At 41.6% G+C, this 17,974-nt stretch overlaps 1 protein-coding gene across 1 annotated transcript in view; it reads left to right on the plus strand.

Moving 5' to 3' along the window:
- Nucleotides 1–17,726, plus strand: part of LOC117551971 (protein kinase C beta type-like) — a gene marked incomplete at its 5' end in the record, with an annotated part of 55,639 nt that extends 37,913 nt beyond the window's left edge. The window contains 5 exon segments of the mRNA XM_034225077.1: nt 971–1,109; nt 2,336–2,416; nt 2,844–2,951; nt 11,045–11,185; nt 16,065–17,726. Coding sequence (XP_034080968.1) covers nt 971–1,109; nt 2,336–2,416; nt 2,844–2,951; nt 11,045–11,185; nt 16,065–16,241 — 646 coding nt within the window. The 3' untranslated portion in view covers nt 16,242–17,726.
- Between the last annotated feature and the right edge of the window lie 248 nt (nt 17,727–17,974).

The raw sequence follows: 17,974 nt of genomic DNA on the forward strand, positions 1-17,974 counted from the left end.
GGAAGTGTGTGTCTTAAGCATTGAAGCGCTGCAGTTTTAGTTCGTTTTTTGTAGTTCCTTTTAATATGTTGAACCTTTAAAGGTGGGGTAGCTAAGTTTGAGAAACCGGCTCGAGATATACTTTTTGTTATATTCCATGGAATGCTCTTAACATCCCGATAGCAATGAATATCTATATATATATAAAGTGCTTTGACAAAAAATCCATAACAACATTTCATCTGTGGAAGCCGTAGTGCTGTAAAAAGCACCACCAATCATTTTAGCCGGCCCGGCTAAAGTAACTGGATGGCCTACCTGCCTGTCAGCCTTCCATCTGTGCACAAACTTATCTCGTGCCCTCATTGGTCATGTGCGCGTTCGTGTGTGTTGGAGGAGGGGCTCTGTGAGGAAGTGGCAGATTTTTTCCAGCTGTGTATTTTCAAATTCGAGCGCACTCGAGCTGGTTTCTCCAAAATGACCTACCCCACCTTTAAAGGATTATTTCAGCACACTCCTATTTGCAATATTTGCAAATATATATATATTTTAAATTATGCAATAGAGAACTGCAGGAAAAAGTACTTTTTCATTGGATATGAATCTATAAAATTCAGAATTCACCATATTTGGTGACCTCAACTCCCCCTCAGTTGGTACTGAAGAAAAATACATTTTCTGACCTTTAGACCTTCAACTGCAATCAACTGGTTCCTTTATAATCTCACGCTGAGAATCCACCCCCACAAATAATGCAGTCCTCCTAACTGCAAATCAGGATCTGTCATCTGCTTTAGTGTAACCCCAGTTCGACCTCTTGCGTTAAGCACTGCATCATTCCCTATTAAACTCCCAAGGAAAAATAACAACAATGATGCAGAGGAGAAGAAAACTGTAGCGTAGAATAAAGAAAATGGTGCTATGATGAGCCTTCTTGGTCCATGCTGGGTCATGAATCGTGTGTTGCTAACGTTGCTTTTTCCTCCTGTAGAGACTTGAAGCTGGACAATGTGATGCTGGACTGCGAGGGTCACATTAAGATAGCAGATTTTGGCATGTGTAAAGAAAATATGAATGACGGCGTCACTACCAAGACCTTCTGTGGAACACCGGACTACATAGCTCCTGAGGTAGAGTGTGTTTCTGGCCTGTGGACATGTTTTATTTAATATGTATGTTGAGGTTTTTAACTTGTTTGTAACACATTTTCTCTTTATTCCCTGCCTTGCATTGAGTGGTGCAGTGATGACGTATTTTTGTAGGCAAAGGGATTTGATTGATGATCTGATTTTGGAATATTACAGGAAATAAGATCTGTGGCAAACACAGCTTTATCATACTGTTGGAGATGTCTGAAACCCACCTCGGCTCCGCGTGTCCTTTTGATGAGCTGGTTTAAATCATAAAAGGAAGGAATTTAAGAGCACCAGGATACAATTTTGAACAATAATCTGTTTTAATGGCAAAAGACACAATACAATTTACAGAGTACTCTGGGCTCAATTCCACTACCGTGCTACACCGAGACGGTCAGTCAGAAGGGCCCCGAGCATCGAAATATCATATTATTTATACACACAAGTGGGGAGGAGTTGTGTCGGTTCCTCCTCCCTAGCTATTTATTATTGGCGATTTCACTTCTGGGCGAGCTAGCCAGTGAGTTGGCAGTTTTCCATTGGCCAGTTTCACTTCTGGGCGGACCCAAGACAATGAGTCAGCAGCCGTAGACTCAGTCTGATTTGCTCCCTCTCCTTACTGTGTGTGTGTGTGTGTGTGTGTGTGTGTGTGTGTGTGTGTGTGTGTGTGTGTGTGTGTGTGTGTGTGTGTGTGTGTGTGTGTGTGTGTGTGTGTGTGTGTGTGTGTGTGTGTGTGTGTGTGTGTGTGTGTGTGTGTGTGTGTGTGTGTGTGTGTGTGTGTGTGTGTGTGTGTGTGTGTGTGTGTGTGTGTGTGTGTGTGTGTGTGTGTGTGTGTGTTGTGTGTGTGTGTGTGTGTGTGTGTGTGTGTGGAGGTGGGGCTATGGCTTCATCGTTATCAGGAAATGATCGTATAGGGCGTACACACGGAGCCGTTTGCCCCCCCAGAGCGTTCCGTCCGCAGATCTATCCACCTTAGGACCCGTTATCATTTTAGGGGTCCGTTTCCACGGTTCCGTTATGGCCTCGTGTGAACGAACGGGCTATACAAAAGAAAAAAGTAGCGGATACAACCCTTTTCGTTCCCGTGTAAACAGCACCTGAGACGAGGGAACCAGGAAGTCCTAAATGCTCACTCTTCTGTTAAGGGCTCATTCATGCACTCTGCTTTTGCTATAGATTTAATTGATACATTTTCCTGAACAAAGTGTCTTATATTTCAGATCATAGCCTATCAACCTTATGGAAAGTCTGTGGACTGGTGGGCCTTTGGAGTTTTGCTCTATGAGATGCTAGCTGGACAGGTCAGTCTGTGTGTGTTCGATGTGTGTCTTATACAAAGTTTTATAAATAGAAACTTTGTGCGATAAAACTCCTCCTTATACAGCATTTGTATTCATGACTGAATGTGACAAAACACAAACACTTGTGATCTTAGCCTTTAAAATGTGACATTGTGCTAATGAAAGGTTAGCTATTAAATTAAACCCCTTGATGAGTTTTCCTCTCATGGCATTAATAATTGTTAGCGTAGATGTGACATTTCCAAATCCTGGATATCTCATTTGGAGTGCATATTGTGAATGTGCCAGTACTACAGTACTTAGTGGTGTTTGATTCTGAGGAGAAAAAGGTTTAATGATTCAATTTAAATGTCCTCCATTTGTCCTGTCCTGCCCACTCTTGTTCCTTTTCCTCCTCTCCTTATTTCCTCTCTCCTCTCCTCTTCAGCCTCCATTTGACGGTGAAGATGAGGATGAGTTATTTCAGTCCATTATGGAGCATCACGTCTCCTATCCCAAGTCAATGTCCAAAGAGGCTGTCGCTATCTGTAAAGGGGTGAGTGCAAACACACACACACACACACACACACACACACACACACACACACACACACACACACTTGGTAAAGCACAAGTCCTTGTCCGTCTCGTGAGCTCAACCTTGCTCCCTTCTCACAAAACCTGCCTTCTTTTTGGCATTGCTCCATCTCTTTGTGACACACACACACACACACAGGAATAGAGTTGGTAGGGTATTACATTTGTCAGAGGAAAGGAAGCAGGACCCAGAAGAAGGAGGTGAACGTGGGAAGGAGGAAGAGAAGGACATCACAATTATCAGCATAATTAAAACCATTGTGGGGGAACATTTATTTGGAGTGAAACAACATTGTCCGCTCTCGTTATCTGACTTGCTTCCATCTCTACCTCCCTCTCTCCCCCCTCTCTCTTTCTCTCTCCCCCCTTTCTCTCTCCCCCTGTCTGTTATAATGCTCTCCTCTCCCGTCCTTCTCTCTCCGCAGTGTTCATTGTTAAGCCGCTGTTTTGCTCTTTTCATTGTACATCCCCTCTATCTCTCACACACACAGACAAGCACACACACATATTCTCTGTCTCTCACACACACACGCACACACACAGAAATGCGCTAATAGGCAAAGCCTGTGCTGTGTGCTCAGTTGACTGTGGCCACTTCTGTTCAAAAACATTGGCCAATACCAAATTATACCCTGACACTTCCCAACTGGAATTGTGTGTGTGTGTGTGTGTGTGTGTGTGTGTGTGTGTGTGTGTGTGTGTGTGTGTGTGTGTGTGTGTGTGTGTGTGTGTGTGTGTGTGTGTGTGTGTGTGTGTGTGTGTGTGTGTGTGTGTGTGTGTGTGTGTGTGTGTGTGTGTGTGTGTGTGTGTGTGTGTGTGTGTGTGTGGTGTGTGTGTGTGTGTGTGTGTGTGTGTGTGTGTGTGTGTGTGTGTGTGTGTGTGTGTGTGTGTGTGTGTGTGTGTGTGTGTGTGTGTGTGTGTGTGTGTGTGTGTGTGTGTGTGTGTCAGCTGATTACTGCTATAAACAGAGTGTGTCCTCTCTATCAAACCACCACCTCTCATCTCCAAACTGTACGCTTCACTGACCACGACAAACTGCACACACCCAAACATAGACACACACACTTGGAGATGTACAGTATGTTTAGATTTTCTTTTACACACAGCACGTCATCTCCCTGTGATGGTATCACTATCAATCCTCATTATGTATATATCACTTATAAACAAACAAATGTTGACATCATTGAATGAACTTGTAAACACAAACACAGATTTGTATTTATTGTGTATGAACACACACACACACACACACACATACATACACGTGTATTACCATCAACGTACAGTTCAGGCGTGAGTTAAGACACGCACGGGCGATGACAGCATGACTTTGTTACGCTTAATATTAAAGCTAGGGCGTTCATGAGCAAATTGATGACATATATGTTAACACACACATACACACACACACACACACACACATGCTGTTTTATGTATTAGTGATGATTCCTGGGTTGTAGTGCTACGACAGTGGATGTTCAGTAGAGCGTGAAAGCCTCCGTCCGCCCCCACAGCCCCCACTGCGCTGCCAGCACTGCCCGGGTTAACTCACTGCATGGATATTGTGTGTGTGTCCGTGTGTGTGTCCGTGTGTGTCAGTGTGTGAGGGTCTATACTCTGTGTGTGTCCATGTGGGTTTGTCTCTACTGTATGTGTGAGTCCAAGCGTGTGCCTGTTTATGTCTCTGTTCACGTGACTCCGTAGTGTGCAAATGTGTACAATTATGAACACGTATAAGTGTCTCAGTGTGAGAAAGTGTGTGTGTGTGTATATTGATGTGTGTATGTGTCTATACTGTATGCGTGTGTACTTTTGTGTCCAAGTGTGTGTCTATAATGTATATGTGCATCCATCCGTGTGTGTGTGTGTGTCCATCAGGTTTGGATTTTCGTCATTTTAGGGGCAAGGCCATTTGGCCTTTGGTGTCACACATTTTTTCAGGGCGGAAAGGCCATTGAGGGAAACATTTGGATTTGGAGCTTACAAATAAATAAACGTTCTGATGAACACACGAATGACATCACTTTTTTTATATCAATAATGTCAAACATTATATCATCCTATAGGCCTATGCCTCCTTAGTATTACCGTATATAAAATGAAATACTTTACTTTGAATAATTAGTGTTTGGTATGCTTTCCATCTACTACTTTTCCCATTCACAAATCTGAAATCAAATCAAAAATTCTATTAATATGTAACAAATAGATTCCATTTCAGAGCAGAAGAAACAGCCTTCAAGGGTCAAACTCTGCACATACATCATTCGTGTGTGTGTGTATATCACAGACTGTCTGTGTCATGTCTGTCTTTAGGACGTTGGTGTGAGTTTGGATGGAGCAGCTACAACGTTAGTTTAGCCTGATCGATCCGATCTCCATTCAGAAAACACGCATTTTAAAAGGTTTTTCGCATGCCGTCTTGTCTGCACACTTGTCAAAGCATGGTTTTTACTAACCGTTACCAGTATTTAATTAATTCGGCATCATTTTGAAACATGTATTACAATTAAATCACGGTAAAATAGGATAAGTTTGTCGTAGTTGGTTTCCACCACAGTATTTACATGGATATAAGCCCCGCCCCCTCTCCAGCGCACCCTGTGACAGGAGTAAACACAGCTGACAGCCGCGGTGAAACCGGGTGAAACTCCAGCGGTTAGAGCAATGTGAATATTCGCATCGCGTCCGTTGTGAACGCAGCATAATGCAGTTCAGAAACCACTGTTCTGACGCTTTTAAAGCAACTTCAAGATTTTAACAGTGTGAGGGGCCCAAAGGCCATGGTGGCCGTAGGACGTACAATTATTTGTGGGGCATAACGGCCAGACCGAGGGGCTACGACGGCCATGGCCGTCATGGCCTCCGTGAAAATCCCACCGTGGTGTCCAATACTGTAATGTATGTTTATGTGTCTTTGTGTGTGTATCTAAACTGTACATGAGTGTGTGTTCCATACTGTATGTGTGCATCCATGTGTGTGTGTCCATGCTGTACTGTATGCGTACTGTATGTTTGTGTCCATGTGTGTTTGTCTACACTGCATGCGTGTGTCCATGTGTGTGTGTCCATGCTGTACTGTATGCGTACTGTATGTTTGTGTCCATGTGTGTTTGTCTACACTGTATGTGTGTGTGTCCATGCTGTACTGTATGTATGTGTCCATGTGTGTTTGTCTACACTGCATGTGTGTGTCCATGCTGTACTGTATGCGTACTGTATGTTTGTGTCCATGTGTGTTTGTCTACACTGCATGTGTGTGTCCATGTGTGTGTGCCTGCCTCTATAAATACAATTCATAAACTACTAAAATGAACATTGAAATCCTCTTGACCTTACAAACGACAAACAAAACATACAAACTCATTTTTTTTATTTGCACAACAGTTAAAGAGTTAAACAACAAATATTGAACTTATTATTAGTATTGACTGTTAGAATGTGTGTATTGCCAAGTATGTTGTGGATTCAGAAGTGTAGAAGTCTAGGAAAGAAGCCCTGGTTGTTTGGTTCTGAATGACTGACACCAACACATGTTAAGATCATTTCCGTAGATGTTTTAGTTGACTCCCTTTCAGCTTGATGTAAATTAAATCTGTTTAATGCCTATTTCCTTTATTATACCAATGCCCACACACTGAACGGTACTAAGTGTGTGTGTGTGTGTGTGTGTGTGTGTGTGTGTGTGTGTGTGTGTGTGTGTGTGTGTGTGTGTGTGTGTGTGTGTGTGTGTGTGTGTGTGTGTGTGTGTGTGTGTGTGTGTGTGTGTGTGTGTGTGTGTGTGTGTGTGTGTGTGTGTGTGTGTGTGTGTGTGTGTGTGTGTGTGTGTGTGTGTGTGTGTGTGTGTGTGTGTGTGTGTGTGTGTGTGTGTGTGTGTGTGTGTGTGTGTGTGTGTGTGTGTGTGTGTGTGTGTGTGTGTGTGTGTGTGTGTGTGTGTGTGTGTGTCATGTGTGGAAAGGGAGTGATCGGAGACATTTCCACTCCCCTGCTTCAGCCCTGACCAGCATCCATATTTCATAGCCAGCAATGTGCCACACCACCCAGACGTGAACAAGAACACTCTCTCTCACACACACACACACACACAGGCTTAAGCTGCCACTGCAGTATATTCTGGAGTGTTAGGATCATGATGTGTTCAACCACATGATTCTACAACAAAGAGTAATTATGCAAGTGCGTTTTAACAAACTTAAAGGCGCACAGCTTTTTGTTATCCAATGCAGTTCCCTATTGTGTTCTGCAATGCATTTAGTGTGGCTCAGTTTTTTAAATGGTGTAATCACCAGCATGACGTCATTCAGGTGAGAATGCAGTGTATCGATTATCCAGAGGAAGAGGATGTTTAGTGTTTTCCTTAAAGAAGAAATGTGTTGCCACCTTTGCTGTGCAAGTCAGCGAAGAACCGTGTAATTGCAACACACCACATACAAGCAAAAAAAGATTGCACACATGTTTGTTAGATTACCGTGCCATACGCATAACGCGTTCTTATTATACATCCATGGCATAACGTAAACAGAAGGGCAACCATGACAACCATGCTCCGTGGTCTTCTTCGCTGCTTTTGGTGTATTTTGTGGCGGCAGCAGCGCCACTTACAGGCCTGGCATATGTACTACAGCGTTTCCAGCATTTCCAGCGGTCTAGTGTGAACGGACACGTTAATGAATCGAATGCGTGTGAACGGAAGACTTTTTTGCGTATGCGTTTGCGTATGCGTTTTACTGGTTTTACTGTATGCGTCCTCGTGGGGCCGGGGTCTAAGCCAAACTATATCCGGTCACAGAGATCTGCTATTTTAAAGTCAGGTCAACACATCGACCCAAAATATAGTCTATATTAAGAACGAGAAAAGTATTAACATATATATCGTTTTTTGTAAACATATGACAAATGTGTGAGGGTGATGACGTCAGAGCATCGTCCTATGTGCCGGGCTTAGCCCCGGACAGCCCCAGCCCAATTTAAGAGAGAGCTCCTATATGGCATTACCCCGCTGAAGCTCACCAAAGTTTAATATATTTCATAGTTCAAAGTTTTGTCAATTGTTTTGTTTATTGGTCAAATACTGGTTTCTAATGGTTTCTGAGGAGTTCTACTGGAATGATAGAGCACAGAGTACAGAAGCAACATACTGCATTAAACCTGACCTTCACAGAGAGGTTGAAGTTCATGTGGAGAGGAGGCTTCAGTAGTCTGTCTGCACTCTGTTTAGTTGTGCTATCTTACAATCAATATAGTAAATGTGAGGTAAAGTGTGTCGCCAATGTAACCGGTTAGAACTCGAAGTTGCGATGAGGTCTTAAAATGTACGGAAAGGGTCTTAAAAAAGGTCTTAAAAGGTTTTACATGTGACTTCAGGATTCCTGCATATACGCTGAGAGAGCATGATGATGACGACAAGAAGGCTATGACTTCATAAAACAATAACTGTCACTATATAATTATTCAATGATTTTGGTGTTTAAAGCTGAGACTGAAATGTAGATTCATTAATATATGAATAATAATAAAACTATTAAAATCTCTCTTTCTTTCTTTTGTTCCATGTGCCCGCGCTGTTTAACCCGTTAAACCTCAAATTAAGCACTGCTGGTACATATATGCTGTTCTACAATACCGTTAAGTATGTAATCAACTTAAAGTAATGCAATGATATTAATCAAAACAACACTTTTTTCTCTTATGCCAATGAGCGATGCCATTGTATGCTAAAATTTACCAAACTTCCTGCACCATCTGCACTGCATGAGCACAAACTACTTCACTAACTTTGTGCAAGTGGAGTCACAAATGTAAAAAATAACATAAAACATTATGTCTTGACACATAATTAGTTATTTTAAAATGATGAAAATAGCATTGAAATAATGACATTGTTTGATCCCGTCAGCTTATATATTAAAACAAATACCATGATTGTATAGGAACTAGGTAGGCCCAGTTTTACCAGATGGCGAATACAGCCTGTTACCATTGAGTGACCAGAGGAAGACAGTCATGCTGTGTGTCATTACTTCCTGCAATCAGTGACCTGTTTCGGTCCGGCTGCTTTGTGGTCCACTGAATGTGCCGTTCTCCTAATTGAATGCACGCAGTGAGGATCCACCAAGACTCCCTTCAGAGGAGATTAGCTGCAGTCACCTGATTTGTTGACAGACTCAAAATAAACACAAATAAGAGATGACGTACGAGCCAAAATGTCTTACTTTGTCTTCTTGACATGATGATGAATTGTGGCTTTTTGTTATATATTCAGTAAATTGAATTATTTGTGCTTCGGTTTCCGTTAATGATTTATTTGTATATTTTGTTATGAGAGGCCAATATGGAGCCTTTTTTTACAATGTACCTATACAAGGGCACAAATGCAGAGCTCCAGTGCGCCAGGTAGTTTACATGCAATGTTTTGACTGCACTTCTTGTCAGTAAATAAGCCTTCTTTATTGAACCTTTTTTGGGTTTTTTTGGGGCTGTTGTAACAAAATATTTCAAATGTACTCTAGCAGCACATGTGTGGTTTTAAGTGTGCCCACAACACGGAGTCACCTTGAAACTTGTGCACATTACAGGGCAAGACACATTTATATCAAAGTCCAACAACAAGAGATATGAAGACATACAAGTGGACATCAAGAGAGGTTCAAAGAATCAGGTGGACGAAGGTTACAGAGAGAGAGACGTTGTTATTCCAAACAAACACTTACATTTATTTTATATAAATTACTTATTAATTAAATTACTCTTACTCAATTGTTGACTTTCGGCATGCCTGTTAATTTAGGTGTGTGTGTGTGTGTGTGTGTGTGTGTGTGTGTGTGTGTGTGTGTGTGTGTGTGTGTGTGTGTGTGTGTGTGTGTGTGTGTGTGTGTGTGTGTGTGTGTGTGTGTGTGTGTGTGTGTGTGTGTGTGTGTGTGTGTGTGTGTGTGTGTGTGTGTGTGTGTGTGTGTGTGTGTGTGTGTGTGTGTGTGTGTGTGTGTGTGTGTGTGTGTGTGTGTGTGTGTGTGTGTGTGTGTGTGTGTGTGTGTGTGTGTGTGTGTGTTCAGTGTAAGGTTGACTGACCCGTGGAAAATGTTATTTTAGTTCTAATGTAATGAGTTATGACTGCTGCTCCTGAGGGAGGCACACCCACCTACACACACACACACACACACACACACACACACACTCATTCTGACGTCAGTCGCCTTGATGCTGCTCTTAAGCTTTTGTGTGGACACACACAGTAAACGGTCCTTAATTGTGCCTCTGGAAAACTTCTGCGTTAAAAGAAAAACAAAATGCATTCTGCAGGCGGTGGTTCGTAGGCTTATATCTGGTGTTTTAGAAACAGCGTTTAAGATGATAGATAGTGGAACTGAAAGCTGGTTAAAAGGAGGGCGAGACAAAAATAAAGGGGTGACGTTTATTTATAAACAGAGATGAATGAAAGGAGGAATCATAGACGAAAACGCTGACGAAAAGAGACAGGAATAAATTAGATGAAACTTTAATGATGCCAGAGGGAAGGTTTGGGACTTCGCAGCGGCACACTGGTGAGCATGGATCCGATGCAGATCCCTCTTTAGTTTACAACAATGCATATGATTTAGCTCTGACAAGTCAAAACATCATTCATCTTTAAATGTAGCATTTAGCCTTCTATTAGTTATTCATTTTTTTTATAATAATTAACGTTATACTTCTGTGATATTCCTGCAAGCTTTTCCTCTAGTGTGTTTTATAGGTTTTCTTCTTTTAAATAAAGCACTGAACATTAAAGCATGTAAACATTACACAGTAGAGGCACAAATGCAAACCTTAAAATACACACAATAGGGCCCCTTTAACATTTAGTATGACCAAATACTTTTAACTTCTAAATCAGGATAGAGAAAGCGAAGCAAAGCTTGACTAAAGAATGGGGTTAGGACGACAGAATAAAACCCAACAAGGACATTTTAAACAGACCAAATAACAAAACAGCTGACAAAGTGAACACATAACATTTGCAGAGAGAGAGAGTGAAGAGAGACTGATAGCAATTCTTCTCTTCTGTCTGTCCAGCTGATGACGAAGCACCCAGCGAAGCGGCTGGGCTGTGCACCCGAGGGCGAGAGGGACATCCGGGAGCACAGCTTCTTCCGCTACATGGACTGGGAGAAACTGGAGAACAAGGAAGTTCAGCCGCCGTTCAAACCTAAAGCCGTAAGTCCAACCCCACTGAACCCAACTCCACCGCAAATAATGACATCTCGTCTCTTGAGTCGAGCACAGGGCTAACTATCCCCGAACAGCAGAGACCAGGTGTTTCAATTCCTGGTAAAGACGTCATTTTATGCTCACCTGATTTCTCTTTGTGTTAATTTACTCATCTTTTCACTTTCAATGTGATTGTTTCTGTCTCTTTCCTCTCCTCTGTATGGGACAATGCACATAGGTAAGTCTGGAAATGATGATGATGATGGTGAAGGATGTGTGGTAATAGGGGCACAGATTAAGTTTATTGTGAAGAGGATGAGACGTTTGGATGAGAAGGACACTGAAAAAGTTGAAGGCGTTGAAAAGAGTGTCCACATTGCACTTTTTGCTGAGCGCCAGCATATTTTTCAATTGACTCCAATGAGAATAGAGTTGCCGCCTCCAGAAAGAGCGCACTGACCAGTGTCTTTTCTATTCGTGCAGCTGCTCCAAGTTCCAAGTCAGAAAAGTGCTGGTGACGTCACTTTATAAATCGCATGAAAAGCTTGTTTTTGGCCGCGTCGGTCTGACAAACGCTTTCATATCAAAGACCGAAAGCCAGTTTGGCCGGGTGGACCCCGGATGTTCTGCCAGTGAGTGACTTTATCGTCTTCCTTCCTCGCTATATGGCTGTCGGACTGAGCAGAGACAAGCTCATTCATACAAAGTGTCAGAGCAAGAATCTTCCAGTTGATGCTGATGGTGAAAAAACCAATATCTTTGCACAAACAGATGATTAAATCCATGCTAGTCTCTCAGCGCACCGACAGCACCTTTCTGCCAGAAAAGGTGGTCATTGTCCCTTAATGTTGAATAGCACACTAATGAAGATAACGCTACTGACAGCAGTTCTGACTTTTCATTTGTCTAATTGGTTTTAGAGGTTGAGCTAAATCGCTACTCTGATTTCTATATGTTGGTGCAGTCCCTGGAAAAGCTTGTGTTGGGGTTGACTGAGTTTAGAGAACCGAGAGGGAATAAGTGGACGTCCGCACAGCGACCTGAAACAACTTGTGTTTTTCTTCTGCTACGAGCCTTATTCTTCCACTAGAAAATTATTTTGATCATAACTAGAGTCAGAATGATGTCATCTTCTACTAAACCTCACACACACACAGCCTTAGGCCTCACTGCTGCTGAATACTTTCTTTTTTCAAGTTGAGCTTTTTATGCAGCTGTCTCGGCCCGCTGGGGTTAGTGTGTGTGTACTGTGTGTACTGTGTGTACTGTGTGTACTGTGTCTGTGTGTGTGTGCTAGCCAACTGGGGTCGTGTGTGTGTGCTCGAAGATGGATGGTAATGCTGCCAATGTGTGTGTTAGAGGTCACCATTGGTACCAGGCTGGGTTCTTTAACACTGAGGTGTGTTTCCGCAGAGTCCTCTGATGTGACTGCTAACATATGTTGTCTGATCTCTTCTTCTCTGCTTCTGAATCGGCCTCTTCTCTCCCGTTTGATCTCGTCTTTCTAACATCTTTTGTCTTTCACCTCTCCGTGCTGTCGCTTGCAATCTCTCACTCTTTCTTCTTCCTTCGGAGAACAAACAATGGTTCAGATTTCTGTGAAGAACCGTTGTGTTTTCCCTGCATAAAAGTTTGGAGTTCAGTGTAACATCTGAAGGTGGTTCTTTGATCTGTTCTGGTGAAGAATGTGTGTATTTTGAGGCTCACAATATCTCTGACAAAAACAAAGTGTGTTTGTGAGCTGCTGGTAATTGTTTATGAAGGAGCTTTGATGCCGATTGACGTCCTTATCACTGGTTGAGGTCGCGCTTTATTCAGTTCCCTTACTGTATAAGATTCTTGCCTGCTTGTGGTTTCCCAATGTGAATGGGTCGTGTCTAGAAGGTAACCCAAGATTTGCAAAACTGTTAGAACACGGTTTAGGTTAGGCATTGACCTCAACAAGTTATAATGGTAGCTTTCGCAAAGTTTTGCAAATCTAGGGTCATTTCTAGAAACTAACTTATGAATGCTTTTGAAGAATCTTGATCAGGTGATCTCTCAAATGTGGCATCGAGTCACCAACTAGAGAACAAGATGGCTGACAAGTGTTTTATTAATTCGCCTGGCAGATACGAAATGTTTTTTTACGGCTATTGTCTTAAGTTATCATTGTTCATCTGTCCGTCCATCGAGCAATCTTTAGTCAACCCATCCATCCTCCACTGCTCCATCCATCTGGTTCCACGGCTGCCATGCATCAACCCATCTGTCCTTACTCATTTGCATTTGTCCTCTATGTGTTTTCTCACGTTTGTTTCTGTTTATTTGCATGCTCCGGGGCTCAGTCTCAAATGAAACCTGTCCTGGAGTGCACTACTGTTAACTTCACCTAAACTTCGCATAAAAAAACGTGTTAAACAGCTTTTATTTTAAATCATAACGTTTTTATCAAAATGTTACCAAAACAAATTAACCTAGAAAATCCTGGAGAGCAAAGACCCTGTCTTGCAATATTAATAAAAGTGAAACATGATTCATGTTTCTGACCTGAGGTTTGGATCCGCCCCAAAGTTTTATGAGTCCTTCCCATTGGTGGAAAGTAACTTTTGACTCAAGGACTGTACTTAAGTGTGAATCTAAGGTACTTGGACTTTACTTAAGTATTTTCATTGTATGCTACTTTAATTTACTCTAATCCACTACAATTTAAAGGGAAATATTGTACTTTTTTACTTTAAGCTTTAGTACTTTATAGATTCCTATTCTACACACACATATTATGAAGAAAATTGGCAGAAATGTTGCTAACTTTAAGTAATTTTTTGCATAGAAAACTTCCTAGCTTCTTGGACTTAAAGATCTGTTTATTTTGCCTTTCATATATTTTAATTACATTTTTTACAAATTATTTACTTTTACCCTTTTATGTATATTTTCCTGATCATACTTTAATGCTGTTACTATAGAAACCATTGTCTGTACAGTACTGTTACTTGTAATGGAGTATTTTTACAGTGTTGTATTAGTACTTTGACTCAAGCAAAGAAGCTGATAACTTCTTCCACCACAAAATCCAAAGCCCCTTCTCATCCCTGATGAAAAAAAAGTATTTAAACTTTCACTAGAGAAGGATTTGGGCGATGCTTACCACATCAATTGAAATATCTTGGCGAAGGTGTTGTGTCGTGACGTTATACTCATAAACTTCGTGACACTTATTTCATTTCCTACGTGGCAGATCTTTCCCATCTGCGTTGCCAAACAGGTGGAAACCGACGCAAGTAATTGGCTGCAAATACAATTTGACCCTGGTGTATTTCTCATTCCACATATTTCCCCAAACTATAAACAGTGTGGGTTGATTCCATTTGGTTTTTGGAGATTTAATGAGTTTGTAGTTTTCCTCTGGGTAATGTTGTCAGAGGACACTGAATCCTTGTTGTGTTAATTAAAGCTCCGCGCAGTGAATAGCTCGGCCTGAAGTCCCCATGAGACAGACTGTCGGGAAAATATAGTTTTCAAGTTAATAACTTGTTTTATGTACTTAGACGGACGCACATCTCGCGGGTATATCAGCTCTTTTTGGATTCCCAGTGGTCAGAAAGAGGAAATGAAATGCACTGAAATTAACAATGACACTTTTTTCCAAATTGCTCCTCGAGAAAACAAATTCTACGTAATGTGAGTTGCACAATATATAACTCTTTGAGATGATTTCATTTTGCCTTTTGTTAGCCAGGAGTTTGATTTGGATAGTGAGAGTTGACCTTGTGTTTTAAATGCTTCAAACAACACTTTTAATCAATGGACAAGAAAAAACTCCCATAGAAACAAAAAATAATCACTTTTAATAACAAGATCAATGGGGAAATGTGAAGAAACCTCAGGGAAAGCAACCAAGGAGAATCCTTCTCCCGGGACAAACAGACATGCGATAGATGTTGGCTTTATAAATGAAAAATAAATAATAAATGTACAACATAGGGGTCCGATAGCTCAAAGGTTAGAGACACAGGCCCATATGCAGAGTCCGCTGCCAAGTACGCAGATTCAATTTCCGACTGCGGAAAACTTCAGGCAACGTCATCCCCTCCATTTCCCCCTTCAACACTATATCGGTAATAAAGGCAAAAAAATACCTTAAATCCCAATGATAAAAACCTCTTATAAAGAATATATCTTGAGTCAATTAAATACATTCTCCAATTGTGATCAAATATCTGAATATATTCCTGGTTATTCCCAGTTGTATTTAGCATACTGGTTGTCTGATAGGGTTTATCATATCTCAGCAGGTCTCCACAGCTGCTGCTAATAATTAACCCACAATTACAGCCTAGTCGTGTCATGGCTTTGAGCCGTATCCTGCAGGACTGGTTAGAAATTCCAATTAAATCCAAGTAAAAACGGAAATGCAATACCGAGTAATTTATTTGGGGGGGTTATTTACTTACAGCCATGGTGGGATGCCTTTTTTTAATTAATTGCTAAACAGTTAAAGCTCCATGCGTTAAACTGTCCAATGTAGTGCACTTCCACGGGACGCTTGAGACTTCAATGACCCCGTTCGGTTTGAAATTGGAGTTGAATATGTTACAAATATCTCCACAAAGGGAGTCATATGCCTGAGGTGTGCTTGATTTATTCTCCTGACAGTGTATCAGCTCTTAGCCAACCCACATGGAGAGTTAAATCAAGCTCACCCCTAGTACTCGCACCTTTTTATGATATTTGAAACCATGTTCAAGTAATGTCATCTCACACCCTGGTTCAACCCACCATTCCCCTTCTTTTGTTTTCCTCCCCTTCTCCCTCCCACCCTAATGCATCCATTCCTCTCCATCCCCACTCCTCCCCCCCCCCCCCCCCTTGTACTCCATCCCCCCCCCACCCTCCTCAACAGTGTGGCCGGGATGCCGAGAACTTTGATCGTTTTTTCACGCGCCACCCGCCGGTGCTGACCCCTCCCGATGAGGAAGTGATTGAGAACCTGGACCAGGACGAGTTCCAGGGATTCTCCTTTATCAACCCCGAGTTCCCCGGAGCTGACGTTGCTTCACCTGCCGCCGAGCAGGCTTGACTTCAGCTCATGCACACATGGACACATGCACACACACAAATAGATCCACAATCATTTCCCCCAGTATCCAACCTGTATACCCTGGAACACAAACACACACACACACAAATATTTATCAACTTAAAAATCCTGGGAATGATGTGTGCTGTGACAGGAAGCAAGAAGCCATGACTTAAACATACATAAAATACACAAAAAGATGTAGACTTCATACCGCTGCAACCGGGACGATGTGTTGGCCTCTTCTGGAAATGGCCTAGGTGCATTATCACTCTAGTGCAGTGTCACAACTATCATTAAAACTGAGAAATGTAGATGCTTCGAAGTGGTCAAAATGTAATCTTTTGGCTAAATATGAGCCGTTGACTTTCTCAAAGCTTAGTTTTTGAGAAACATTGATGTTTTACTCAGCTAAAGCTTGGTGATCAACTTGTGGCTCACAGTGTGGACAAAGGACAATCATTTACCAGGATCAGACTAAGGATTAGAAAATGAATGGTGCCCCTACAAATTTCCTAAAATTCGACATTTTACGTTAAAATTAGTCTTAAAATGTGTTTCTGCATTGTTAAAACTGCAGATAATTGAAACCTTATACAGATCATTCATGATACTCACAGCATACACCATTCACATGTAACATAGCTTCAGCATTTCATTTTTATTACTTTTTTTTTGTGGAAATTGTGATTTAACTTTTCTTTTACTCATTCCAGTTCAATCAGAGTTGGGCCTGTACTTCTGATGTGCTTATTATTCAATGTGTAATAATAACAGCGTATGTACATTTATCTTTATCTTAGCTAAAACTGGAATGCTTCACATACTTGTGCATGAGTTTCTATATCAATAACAGCCCCGGTCTTTGTCTCCCAGCAGCATTTTAACATCTTATGTCTGCACCACTCTGCTGCCATGTGTGGCTGTTTTTCATGGTTTTCAAAATGCATATTCAAGAAAGATATTTGGTGTATGGTTTTACCCAAAGTGGAAGATTTGTGCCAAAAAAGACCACATATATCGGATGTTCTATGTGTCCTCTTTGTTGTTGCAGCACTGGGATCATGTTGGGAAAATGCTGTTGGGAAATGTAGTCCTATAGGCTTTGAGTCCGTCGAATAGATAATACTACTTTGTATACTCTCCTTTTCTGTTAACTAGTATATAAGCAACGAAAGAGACTAGCAGATAGATTCTTTGTGTTTGTTCAAAAGCATGATTCAGATACCCGGGCGTTTGTTTACAGCAGTGTGTGCACATGAATGTTTCATATGTGTGTGAATGAGAACTGTGTATGGAAACGCACGGTAAAGCATTTTTGTACGTGTGTCAATGCATGCCTTGCCTGGCCTTGCGTTAACATTTGTATTTATGGTGAATATCCACTTGACTTCCAACCAGTGGCTCCACAAGTGGCCGAAGAGAAAAAGCACTTTTTGAACATTAAAGCATGTAAACATGTCTCAGTAGAGGCACACAATACAATTATGGACGTGGAAAGGAGAATGATATGTCCTCTTTAAAGCAAGCTGTGTACAAATGAGTATGCCTGTGTTTGAACACAGTTACGTCCAGTACTGCAAATTACACCTTCATAATTCCTGGAAAGCAGCACTTCAGTACTAGAGATGTTTTCGATGGCCTGGAAATCAAATTCAACCCAGATTCTGCTTTTTTCAAATGCAGGTTGAGTACCTGACATCTCAAAACAGTAGGCCTGGAAAGGGTGTCTG

The sequence above is a fragment of the Gymnodraco acuticeps genome, unplaced genomic scaffold, assembly GCF_902827175.1.
Source record: "Gymnodraco acuticeps unplaced genomic scaffold, fGymAcu1.1, whole genome shotgun sequence".
Taxonomy (NCBI): Eukaryota; Metazoa; Chordata; class Actinopteri; order Perciformes; family Bathydraconidae; genus Gymnodraco; species Gymnodraco acuticeps.